General features: G+C 42.3%; 1 protein-coding gene across 1 annotated transcript in view; it reads left to right on the forward strand.

The window, feature by feature from the left end:
• Positions 1–13162, forward strand: part of RAVER2 (ribonucleoprotein, PTB binding 2) — a gene marked incomplete at both ends in the record, with an annotated part of 98916 nt that overhangs the window by 13459 nt on the left and 72295 nt on the right. The window contains 1 exon segment of the mRNA XM_080691435.1: positions 4555–5067. Within this exon segment, the coding sequence (XP_080547561.1) occupies positions 4555–5067 (513 nt within the window).

Raw genomic sequence — 13162 nt, forward strand, 5'->3', positions numbered from 1 at the left:
TAAATAAAAGAGTATTATTTTTACTGTCTACAAGTTCTTTTCACAACTTGCTTTCATCACATTGTCATGATAGATAATCATAAGATTACTTATGCAGAAGAGGCTGGTATTTTACTATTCTGCAAATAATATAGACTTATTCAGCCTCTCCAAAGCCAGGCACGGTGGCACACGTGTGTAATCCCCGTACTTGAGAGGCTGAGACAGGAGGATCGTAGGTTCCCAGCCAGCCTCAAGCAACTTAGTGAGACTCTCCCTCCGCAACTCAGTGAGACCCTGTTTTTAAATAAAAAAGAATAAAATGTGGTTGGGGTGTAGCTCAGAGGTCGAATGCCCTGGGTTCCATCCCCAGTACCACAAAAAAACAAAACAAAACAAAACAAAACACCTCTCCTACATTTCTCCAATTGCAGAGCTTTAAAAATACACAAGAAATAACAACCCATATTTTTTTTTAAAGGCTCAAGTGGGCACATAGCTCATATTTTAAGAACAAGGTAATTATACAGCTCATGCTAACTGCCTGTGGGTACTGGTAAATAGGCTATAGCTTGATAACTGTGCTCCATCTCAAGTTCAGATTAGAGTGTTTCTGTAGTTTGCTAGAGAAGCTCCTATTTTAAGAGTTAGGCTAAAAACCTGAAATGAAAGGAACTCTTCGGAATTCCAGTAGCATTCTCACGTGTTTGTAGTTTCCTTTTTTTTTTTTTTTAATATGGCAAGAGCAATTCATTTTAAAAAGTTAAAATTAGTAGTCTATTATTTCTTCAAATTCCTTGAGAGCAACTGAGCAAAAGTAACAAGGAACGAGTGTTGATTGGAAACCTAGAGCCATGTTTATTAAAAACAAAATGTGAGCAGTGACTGATTGATAGCTGCAAAATGAACTGTGTCATTGCAACAATCATGAAAACGAAAGGGCTAGGCATGGTGATACCTACCTGTAATCCCAGCATTTGGGAGGCTGAGACAGGAGGATCACAGGTTCGCGGCCAGCCTCAACTACTTAGTGAAGCCCTCTGCAACTTAGTGGGACCCTGTTTCAAAATAAAGAATAAAAAAATAGGGCAGGGGGTGTAGCTCGGAGGTAGAATGACTCTGGATTCAATTCCTAGCAACACACACACACACACACACACTCACACACACACACAATGGGATAGAATAGGATATTCTAAAATATGTTGCCTCATGTAAGGGCATGAGTTCTTATGAAATCTTTATTTGAATTGTATGTACTGAACTTTGTAAACTGTATTTACCACTGTAGCATATAAACCCCACAAGATCATGTCAAACAAAAGTTTGAAAGCTAGGTCTATAGGACACAGCAATATTGCTCAAGGAGTGGGATCAATTCCAAGTAGCCACTTAATAAAATTGGTTTAATAACTTGTTAACCCTGTAATCATGTCCCCATTGGAGCCAAAGCCCTCAATTATATCATCACTCCCCCCCAACACCACCTGATTCATTCACCAGACTCAAAAAGAAGCACTTAATTACTTCCAAATACTGAGCCCACGTCTCAGAAATGAGGCCAGAGAGTATGCAGAAGAAATTCTGCAGCAAATACAAAAAAAAAAAAAAGCAGTTTGGAAAAGTTCTTAAACAAAAACCACATTGCTAAAGTTCGATTCACATCAGTTTCCTAGGGCTCTCCTAAAGTTCTGTTTGCATACTTATTATCACATTTAATTACAATGGTTGCATAATTTTCTCCCAATAGGATGGAGAGATATAATGTTCCTATTATACAGGAGCTTTATTTCATTATTTCTGTATTCTCAGCGCCTTTATATATATCTTGTCTAGGACATAGTAGACTTTTAATACGTGTTTGTCAAGAAGACTATACTCATTTGGATAAATATATGTCCTGAAACTAAATGAGTGACTGGTGGTTACAGTATATGCTAAGGCTATTCTTCTTTCTTGACCCTTTTAATGAAGATGCTTTTCAAAGTCTCTAAGCTTTATAAAATAGAGCTTTATTGGAATTTATTTATTTATTTATTTATTTATTTATTTATTTATTTTGGTACTGGGATTCCTGGAAGCCCTTCTACCTCCGGGCTACCCTCCCAGACCTATATTTATATATTTTTAAAATTTGGAAACAGGTTCTCTTAAGCCTGCGAGGCTGGCTCCAAACCAGCGCGATCCTCCTGTCTCTGCCTCCCAACCTCAGGGATTACAAATGTGTGCCACCATGCCCAGCTTTTATTGGAATTTAAAATGCATAGATTGTTAAATAAAAGGAGTAAAATATAAAATGAAAATAAAATAGTTCTTGATGTCAGAATAGCATGTACAAGCAGGTAATTAAACACCCTCTTGTCTTGTTTATGATAGGAAAAACTGAAGAAGGTGATTTGGAAAGAAATACCCAAATCCTTAAATATGCTGCTTTTCTGTGCAGAAATTGCTTCTACTTCTTTATTCCATGGAAAAGTAAAGTCTTCAAATATGGACACACGAATATTAAACTCAATGTTGTTTACAACAAATAAACACGTCTGCTACTGGGAGATCTAGTGAAGTATAATATGCTAATGACTACAATTGAATAATGTGCAGCCATGAATAATAATGATGTTCAAATATATGGGCAAAGAAAGAAACTCAGTCCACACTGAAAAACGCAGAAAACAGCTGTACACTACAGAATACCACTGAAAAATATATGAGGTGAAATTCATAAAATGAAATTAACCAGTTAAAAGGAACAATTCAGAACAATTCACAGTATTTGGCAACTCCCACCTTTATTTAGTTCCAAAACATTGTTATCACTTGGAAAGGAACGGAACTGCCTTCCATTAAGCCTTCCGCACAGACGCTGATAATTACTGATCTTTCTTCTGTTCTGTGGATTTACCAACATATTCATATCCAGGAATATGGATATGAATTTGAAAAGACTCATACAACACATCAATATATGTCCTTTTTTAAAAAGAAAATCCCTGGCTTCTTTCACTTAGTGTTTTACAGATTCATCCACCTTGTGGCAATATCTGGTTTCTTTTTATTGCTGTGTAATATTTCATGGCATATATGTAAATGGGAGACAATTCATTTATCTCCTTATCATTCTTTGACTATCCAGAACATGGATGTGCTTCTGAATATCATTTTAATGATACAAATATTAGCAGAGAACTAAATTCAGGATTATTGCCGGGCGTGGTGGCGCACGCTTGTAATCCCAGCATTCAGGAGGCTGAGACAGGAGGATCGCAGTTCAAGGACAGCCTCAGCTACTTAGGCCCTCCACAACTTAGTGAGACCTTCTTTCAAAACAAAGAATAAGAAATAGGGCATGTGGTGTAGCTTGGAGGCTGAATGCCCCTGGGTTCCATTCCCAGACCCACCCCCCAAAAATAAATTCAGAATTATCAGCCATCATCATCATCCTTATTGTTGTTATTATTTTGTACTACTGGGTATTGGACCCAGGGGCTTTTTACCTCTGAGTTACAACCCAGCCCTATTTTATTTTTTACTTAGAAACAGAGTCTCACTAAGTTAGCCTTGGTAAATTGCTAAGGCTGGCCTCCAATGTGCAATCCTCCTGTCTCAGCCTTCCAAGTCCTAGGATTACAGGTGTGCAATGCTGTATGTGGCTAGCAGCCATTATTTTTGAGTGGAGGTATGATAGGTAATTTTTTTTTTTTTTTTTGCATGGTACTGAGGATGGAACCCAGGGGCACTGTACCTCCCATCTACACCCCTAGCTCTAATTTTTATTCTTTACTTTGAAACAGGATCCCACAGTTGCAAAGGGCCCCACGAAGTAGCTGAGACTGTCTGTGAACCGTCATCCTCCTGTCTCAGCCTCCCAAATGCTGGGATTACAAGCCTGTGCCACCACGCCTGGCTGAATCCTTTTATAGTATTGAGAGCATTGGGCTAGACTGCATTTCTTCTTGTTTAATTTGAGGAAAATAAAACCTACTTAAATGGATCATTGTGAAAAGCAAATGATGTGTACCTTAGAACTTATTTCTTATGTGCGAGCACATGGTTAAGTACTGAATTCATTATGTACTTTAAAAAAATCTTTTTCTATTTACACCTTATGCTTATTTAAAATATATCTCCCCACTGGGTTATTGGCATTAAATAGAAGTGTGTGTGTGTGTGTGTGTGTGTGTGTGTGTGTGTGTGAATTTGCATGTTACACCGGTAAGATTTCCCCCTCTGCTGATGGTCATTTGGGTGGGCGCCAGCCAAAGGCTGCTTCATGGGTCTGGTGACGTCACTTTGACTAAGTATAGTTGTACAGTGTAACTCTCCTTCCAAGTTTCGGTTCAAATAATGTTCCGAGTGGCGCACTCCCCAGCTCTCTGCCATAGCTGCTCTTCCCTGCTGGTCTTTCAGCTTCGTTGCTTGCATCCGCAGCAGCCAGCCAGGCTCTCCACCCATCTCAGCAACCATAGGATGGGGACTGGGGGAGCGGTGGAAGGCTTTCTCGTACACACCTAGAAAAATATATCAAGGCCACGTTTTAAACCCCCCACCCCCCATAGCCCTCATTTTACTTCCTAGGAAAACCGCACGTTTTCTTTCTCATCGGAAGCTCAAACTTTGCCAAATACGCACACATCTCGAGCACAGTTTGAGTTGCAGCGGAGCCCGCGGGGCGGTGGGGAGGCGCCTCGCTGCCTCCCGGGGCGTGGGGAGCGGGAGTGCCCCGGGGCGGCGCGGCGCTCGGCGGGGCGCGGGGCACAGGTGCGGGGGGCGCGCGGGCTCAGGTTCCGGGCCGCGGCGGCGCGCCTCCCGCGCCCTCCTCCCTGGCGGGGCCCGCGCGGCCTCGTCCGCCCTCCCCGCCCGGCTTCCCCGCTCGGCGCCGCTCCCCTCCAGCCTCCGAGGAGTCTGCAGCCGCGGGGCGCCGGGAAGATGGCGGCGGCGGCGGGGGGCCCCGGGCCCGGCCCCGCGCACCCCGCGCCCAGCGCGCTGCACCCCGAGGAGGTGGCCGCCCGGCTGCAGCGCATGTGGCGCGAGCTGAGCAACCGCAGGAAGATCTTGGTGCGGAACCTGCCCCAGGACAGCAGCTGCCAGGTACCCGGACAGCGCCGGGGGCGACGCGTCGGCGGGGTGGGGGGGGGACCCCGAAATCCCGGGAGAGGGCGCCGGGGCGCGGGGAGGAGGCCCCGGCGAGGAGGGCTCGGCGCGGACCCTCGGCGCCCCGGCGTCTGAGCCTGCCGGGAGGGGCGCAGGCTGGGAAACTGAGGCTGGAGGGGCGAAGCGGCTCGCCCAAGGTCATGGGCCGGGGGTGGCTGCCGCCCCGCCGGCCCCGCGTTCGCCTTCCCCTGCAGCCCGTGGGGAGTTGTAGGTGAAGGGGAGCGAGGGGAGCCCTGGAGCTCGGATTTGGGGGGCTGCGTCTTCCGGAACACCCCGACAGGGGCGGAGTGGGGTCCTGGGGACCTGGGTGGGGGTGGGGGCGGGGTCCCCGCAGAGCTGGGAGAGAGTTTTGCTGTTGCAGAAGCACTTGACCAAGTTTGTATGAAACAACTTCTGTCTCCTGAGTTTGCTAAGGCCCCGGAATGGAGGGGTTACTGCTGCGCTCGGGGAGCCTCGCAGCCTCTTCTGCCCGGCCAAGTGCAGGAGGATTTGTTCCTTAGTGACTTGCCTGGGGCTTAAAAATAGGCTGCTCTCTGCCTTTAATCCAGATTAACTGCTGCTTTAGGATTAGAAACTCTGAATCGATTTAACTTTTACCCCTTTGGTTCTAAGATTTACGTGATTGTCTTGGGAACGCTAGAAAATGCAGAGAAGTTACAGGGACACATAGAAACCACCCATATTTCAGATACATACCTCAAGAGAACCACTGTTAACCAGGGATGTTATCCTCTTTGATTCTTCTGGGTTTCTTTTCTCTTTTCTTTCTTTCTTTCTTTCTTTCTTTCTTTCTTTATTTATTTATTTTTGGTACTGGGCATGGAACCCAGGCGCATTTTACCTCCGAACTACACACCCGGCCCTATTTTTTATTCTTAATTTTTGAAACGGGGTCTCACTAAGTAGCTGAGGCTGTACTCGAACCACGATCCTCTGGTCTCAGCCTCCGGAATCTTCTGGGTTTTCTTAATTGTCCTGATGTTCACGTATTTCACAGACTTGTGTCTGTAACTTGAAATTACAATGTTAAGCGTGGTGGGCTGTCCTGGTCTTTGCAGATTTGAGTTGACTCCTGTACTTCCTCCTGTAACTTGATGCTTGAAGTGGCAAGAGGGCTCGCCCTTAACAGTCCACAGGGCAATTCTTCCCTGTGCCCCATAAAATATTGAGACTAATGCCCACTACTGTGTTATTAGGCCTTCCATTGCCACTCACAATAAAGGTGAGCACATAACCTTATGTCATTTTGTTTTAAAGTGCAAAGTAAAAAAAAAAATTTCTGTGAATGTCATATATTTCATCGTTTCCATTCCTCTGTCCACTTCCCATCTGTCAGTCCACGTTTCGTGTTGCTACCTGTAAGGACACCTTCAATGGGCTGATTTCTAGGAGGGGAAGCCTTGGGAGAAGCAGATGGCATTTCTAAGAAACAAATGGCAGCCCTGTGTGTAGATAATCTAGAGGAAGATGGAGAAATGTCTTGATTTCCTTTGTAGAATGTCAACTATTTTTGTTTTAACATTTCCTTGCATTAATTCTAAGGATGTTTAGATGCAGGATTCAAGACAGTTCTAATTTTGCTCTGTTGTTGGTAGCTTTTTCTGTTTTCCGTCTCAGAAAAGGTGAGAAATATATCAAAGGGTCTTAGAAAAGAAACAGTTTTAATTAGGCCTGGTATCAGTGATGGAGAATTACACTGTGGTTTGTATTTTTTTAGATATTCTTGCTGTGTTATGGATTTATATTTATTCCAAATCTTAGGGTTTAATCTTAAAATTGGTATAATCTTAGAATTGGTATAGGTTCTACATGGTCTATTACTGCTAGGTAAAATACTCAGTTATTAAGCAATCTTAAATTCTTGTGCTAAGTTAAATTCTTATGCTTTTGGGTGGGTGGGGGGGTTTACTGGAGATTGATTTCTACAAGGGGTTCTACCTCTGAGCTACAATCCAGCCCAAGTTTATTTTTTACTTTGAAACAGGATCACTCCAAGTTGCAGAGAGCCTCACTAAGTTGCTGAGGCTAGCCACAAACCTGTAGTCTCCTGTCTCAGCCTCCCAAGTACTGGGATACAAGTGTGGACCACCACACCCAATTATGCTATGTTTCTGAGAGCTGAAGTTTTCATCTATAAGCAAAAACAAAACAAAACAAAACAAAACAAAAAACCCCAATGATACAGCTAGACTTGTTCCCAGACATGTTGTAACATTTATGTTTTCTGTAATAATTTCCATAATAAAACATTCTCCCCCCTCCCTCCTCCTCCTCCTCCTCCTCCTCCTCCTCCTCCTCCTCCTCCTCCTCCTCCTCCTCCTCCTCCTCCTCCTCCTCCTCCTCCTTCTTCTTCTTCTTCTTCTTCTTCTTCTTCTTCTTCTTGCAGTACTGGGGCTGGAACCCAGGGGCATTATATCTCTGAGCTACACTTCCAGCCCAATTTTTTATTCTTTATTTTGAAACAGGATATCCCTGAGTTGCAAAGGGCCTCACTAAGTAGCTGAGGCTGTCTGTGAACCACAATCCTCCTTTCTCAGCCTCCCAAATGCTGCGGTGGCATGCGCCGCCACACCCAGTTCTCAATATTTCTGATATATAGTTTAATATCTAAACAGATCAGTGTTAGATAACATTTAAGTTCTACTTGAGTAGTGTTCTTCTTTTCTCTATGAGCTTTAGTACTTGTACTACCTTTACTAATTTTCAGAGCACAATCACACTATAACTATTAGTGGTTTGGGTTACAAAAGCAAGTAAAATAGGCCGAAGTATGATAATTTCTAAAAACAGTTAAAAGATAGCCTTTCCTATAGATTAATTCCAATGAGCGTTGCTATTTTATTGGGCTAGTTACTACATCTACTTTTTTCAAGTTGTAATATTTTCGTGAATTTGTTCTATATGTTTTTTTGGGGGACGTGGCCTTTTTATCAGTTTCATTAACAATATTAATGTCTTTTGTTCTTAGTGGTTATATTTTGCTGTCAACGTACTAATGAAGGTTTAACAAGTGTCTTGGTTAGGCAGTAAGCCCTACATTAAATTACCTGGGTTTAAACTGAGCACTTACCGATATGAAGTGATTAACATAGCTTTTATTCAATTATTAAGCAATCAGATATTCAAAATGCTTAAGAATTCTTTTTCAGAAGTCAGTGTGTTTATTCATTTATTTATTTTAGAATATCATATTAAGGATCAAAGACATCCTAAATTCTAGTTGTCAAGCTCTGTGGTTACATTTCTAGTAAAGCTATTGACTGGTAGCTAATCAGTAGGAACCCAGTAATTTTTTTAAGTATTTTCTTTTTAAACATAGTTCTAATAGATCAATTTTTGTTAAATTTCTGGGATAAAATTTACAATAACATCTCACAACTTTACAGTTTCTATGATTAAAGACACACTGAAAATATCATCTGCATGTGGGGTTTTTAGAGGTCCATTTATCAGATACCTTACAGAAATACAAGTGCTAAAAGAACACCTTTATATGATTACGTTCTCAAAAGCTTTCTCATGGATTAACCACCGTACTTTCACTCGGGCCCTATCTGGTCTGCCTCCTAAGCTTTCTGGTCTTGTTGTTTTTACAGCCTCAGCTCTAGTTCAGCTCTCCTGTGTGACTTTTCAGTGTGTCATCTCCGGCTTCAGTCCTGTGCCTTGCTCTTTCGCCCGTCCTTCATACTTCCCTTGAAAGTCCTCCCAAAGCACAGAGCCGAACCTGTCGCTCTCCTGCTTTAAACAAACAAAAGACCCATTGGCTTCATATCCTCAGCACTGATTTTTAAACTTCTCTTAAATTGCCCTTCTTAAATTTTTTTCCCGTTACTGGGAATGGAACCCAGGGGCGCTCTACCGCTCAGCTACATTCCCCATTCCCACCTCTTTTTTTTTTTTTTTTTTTTTTCTCTAGGCAATGAGGATTGAACCCAGGGACATTCTACCTCTGAGCTAATTCTTTATTTTGAAACAGGATCTCACTAAGTTGTGGAAGGCCTCACTAAGTTGCCGAGGCTGGCCATGAACCTGTGACCCTCCTTTCTCAGCCTCCCAAGTACTGGGATTACAGGTGTGCACCACCATGCCCAGCTCCCACCCCTTTTTATTTTTTGGTTTTGGAATAGGATTTTGCTAAGTTGCCCAGGCTGACCTAGAACTTACAACCCTCCTCCCTGAGCCTCCAGAGTAGCTGAGGTTATGGGTGTACACCACCATGCCCAGTTTGAAACTGTTCTTAGTAGTAAAAAATAGTGGATCTGAATTAGGTTACTTTCAGAGTAAAGGTGCTTTGAGGTCCTGTGTTCTTTGCAGAAATTCATATTAACCTAGCCAGCATTTGGGAGGCTGAGACTGGAGGATTGCTGTTCTCAGACAGCCTCAGCTACTTAGTGAGGCCCTCTGCAATTTAGTGAGGCCCTGTTTCAAAATAAAGAATAAAAAATAGGGCAGGGGGTGTAGCTCAGAGGCAGAATGCTCCTGGTTTCCATCCCTAGACCCACAAAAATAAAAAAAGAAATTCATATTAACTTAATGTTCTGCATTAAGAACATTAAGACTTTAAAAATCAGTAACTGATTTTAAAACTACCTTAACTTATTAAATGCCCCTCCGATTTTTTTCCCCAGAAACTTGGTACTTACGGAAGATGTACCATATTTATTCTGTGACTTTCCATATTCCTGTGTTACCATGGAGTACTCAGACTTTAGTTTGCAAAGCATGACCGGACTGGATAACAATCTAATGTTCTTGGGCCTTTTGTGACTTGGCTCCTGGCCCCAGCCTAGTTTCTCATCTGTCCTGCATGGATAGATTCTCCTGCAGGCTTATCAGGCTCCCTAGCTCCCCAAGTACTCATGCCGCTGTGATCAGAATATGTATGGTTATGTCTTTCAGTGTTACGCTTTTGGAATGTAATTATTTATGGTGAACAGTTTTTATAATTAGTATAATTAGAGTCAGTAATTTATACCGAATCATGTTTTTGTGTGGACACTGATTTATATTTAGAATAGCCACTGTGTGTATGTATGTGTGCATATTCTTCTGCAATTTGAAATTTAGAAGTTTGATTAGTTAAGGTAATGTCCTAATATGTATTTGTTGCTGCCCTTCCAGAAGTTATTTGTATTTTTTAACTAGTGTCTCTTTCAAAAGGATGATTTCAAAATGGAGAGACTAAGGGCCTTCCTTTCCTATATTGTGCCGACTCAGCGTTTTCCTTACTTATCTATGTAAATGTGGTGTGTGTGTGTGTGTGTGTGTGTGTGTTTTACTTTATTTCTTTTCTCTTTTTTATTATTATTATTTATTATATATTTATTTTGCAGTACTGGGAATGGAACCCTGGGCATTCTACCTCTAAGCTATAACCCCAGCCCTATTTTATATTACTTATTTTGAAACAGGGTCTCACTAAGTTGCAGAAGCCCTCATTAAATAGCCAGGGCTGCCCGTGAACCATGATCCTCCTGTCTCAGCCTCCCAAGCACTAGGATTGCAAGCTTGTACCATCATGCCCGGCAGTGTGTTTTACTTTAAAATACGAAAGACGTCAGGCGTGATGGCGCACACTTGTAATCTCTGCACTTGGGAGGCAGAGACAGGAGGATTGCTCAGGTTCAAAGCCAGCCTTGCTGGCTTAAGAGACCCTGTTTCCAAATAAAAATATAAAATAGGTCTGGGAGTGTAGCCCAGAGGTAGAAGGGATATATATATATATATATATATATATATATATATATATATATATACATTCTACTGTAAGTGCTTAGTGATAATATCCTGGTTCAGTAATAGAAGAAAAACATTTATCTCTTCACCTTGTGTATCATAAACTTTTATTTCAAGGTACCCTATTATAGTAGTTAATTGAGAAGCTTCATCATTCATTCACAGAGGCCCATTTTTTTTCCCCCGGTACTAGGTATTGAACCCAGGGGCATCGTACCTCAGAGCTACACCCCTCAGTACAGTTTTTGTTTTATTATTCTTTATTTTAAAACAAAGTCTCACTAAATTGTGGAAGGCCTCACTAAGTGTCTGAGGCTGGCTGAGAACCTTCAATCCTCCTGTCTTATCTCCCAAGTACTAGATTACAAGTATATACCACCGTATCCCGCTGCAGAGGCCCATTTGAGAGCATAGTATCAACTGAGCACTCTTTAGAATTACAATCTACTAAACTTAGGAAACTCTGACCTAATCTACAAAATATATTTTTCTTATATGTTAGGATAAAAGTAATAGGAATTTCTCTTATATACTTTCTGTCCTTCCTCTTTTAAACTTTCACTGTGGGATTTTAAAATACACTCTGTCTTCTTGAACAATGTAGTATGTAATCATGGACTGTTTTTAAATAGGGCTATTAATCGCCAGTTTTTTTCTGACAGTATTGGGATAATTTCCCATTTTGAAATGACTCCTTTTTAATCAACAATGCCGTTTTGCTCACTCCCAAAAGTTACTTTTCTTAGTGTAGTATGTGCTACTTAGAAGTTGCCCATTACATTTTTTTTTTGTTGTTTCTAATGTAATTAAGCCAAACTGAATTGTGGGTTTTTTGCCTTCTCTCTATGTATTTTTTAAATACTATTCCCAAGTAACAAAGACACAGAAAGCTGCTAAAGAAATGTATTTCTAGATTTCTGGGACACCACTGCCTCCTTGAGTTTCTAGTCTTGGCAGAAATTCTTAAAAAGTGTTTCAGAAATGCTGTTCTCTGCTCTGAAAACACATTCAAGAACAGGAGGACTACTCTGTGGTTAGTCCCCGCGGGCCGTGCACTGTCAGCTAGTCCGAAGGCGTCTCCCACAACCTGTGGACGGCTTCCCTGTTAGTGAGTGGGTCACGCTTAGGAATGAGTCTTTACAGTCACAACTTATTTTTTTTTCCCATAAAAAAGGATCTGTTTGGTGGTACTCACTTTTGCAGGTTAGCACTTAACTTCTGTTTAAGTAATGATTGCTTCTGAAGGGTAGGATTACACCAAGTCCTACAATACCGTCTAATCAGCTTTGTGCAGGAGCAGAGACTCTCCCAGCTGAAGCTACTGATACATGTTCCCATGGATCCTGGCAGGATTCAAGAAGGAAGGGATTAAAGGGAACTGCTTCTCTGATAAACAAGACTCAGAAGGTCAGGAGAGCACTAATGAAGTCAACTCTGATGGAAGGCTGTTGCCACAAGACGGGGGCCCTAGCATTAACCCCTGCACCTCACCTCCTGATCCTTCTGCTTACATTCACCCTCCTTTCCTTGTAGCCACTGGCTCTTAGGAGCTTCCAGGACACATTTCTCTCTCCGTGGTCATAAAAGCTCTGTGCTTAGCTTTCGTAACCCAGCAGAAGAAGACAAACTAAGAAATACTAAAATGTAAGAAAATAAAATGTGTGAATTTAAAGATCCTGACAGCTGGGCGCGATGGCGTACCATTGTAATCCTGGTATATGAGAGGCTGGGATAGGAGGATCGCAGGTTCAAAGCCAGCCTCGGCAACATACCAAGGCTCTCAGCAACCTGGTGAGATCCTTTTTCCAAATAAAGAACTAAAATCAGGCTGAGGATGTAGCTTGGAGGTAGAAAGTCTCTGGGTTCAATTACCAGCACCAAAAAAATACATAAATAAATAAAAGATCTTGACATTGTTCCTCAGGAGCCCCAGTTCTGTATCTTTGTTTGCCCGGAGACTCTTGCCTCACTGGAGGGGGGTGGTATGCACTGAGAGGAGGGAGGTCAGATCCCCAACCACACTTAGCTCTCTTGTGTATTTTGGCTGATACTTGCCTGCAGAGGATAGTCTATGTTCCACCCTTCTCACCTGCCCTGTGGATTGCATTAGCAAGGTCCTCTTATCTTCTAGTTGCCTGTGGCCAGAGCCACTAATGAGAGATTAGCAGATGGAGGAGATTGAGGTTTGAGCCTGTGTTCACCTCGACAACTCTCCAAGTTACTGTGGGTTGGCTGCTGCTTCTCTCAGAGGTCACAGTTTCTATCCAGTGGCTCTTTCCGTAACAACCAAGCTCTT

This window comes from Muscardinus avellanarius (genome assembly GCF_963383645.1).
Source record: "Muscardinus avellanarius genome assembly, chromosome: 3".
Classification (NCBI taxonomy): domain Eukaryota; kingdom Metazoa; phylum Chordata; class Mammalia; order Rodentia; family Gliridae; genus Muscardinus; species Muscardinus avellanarius.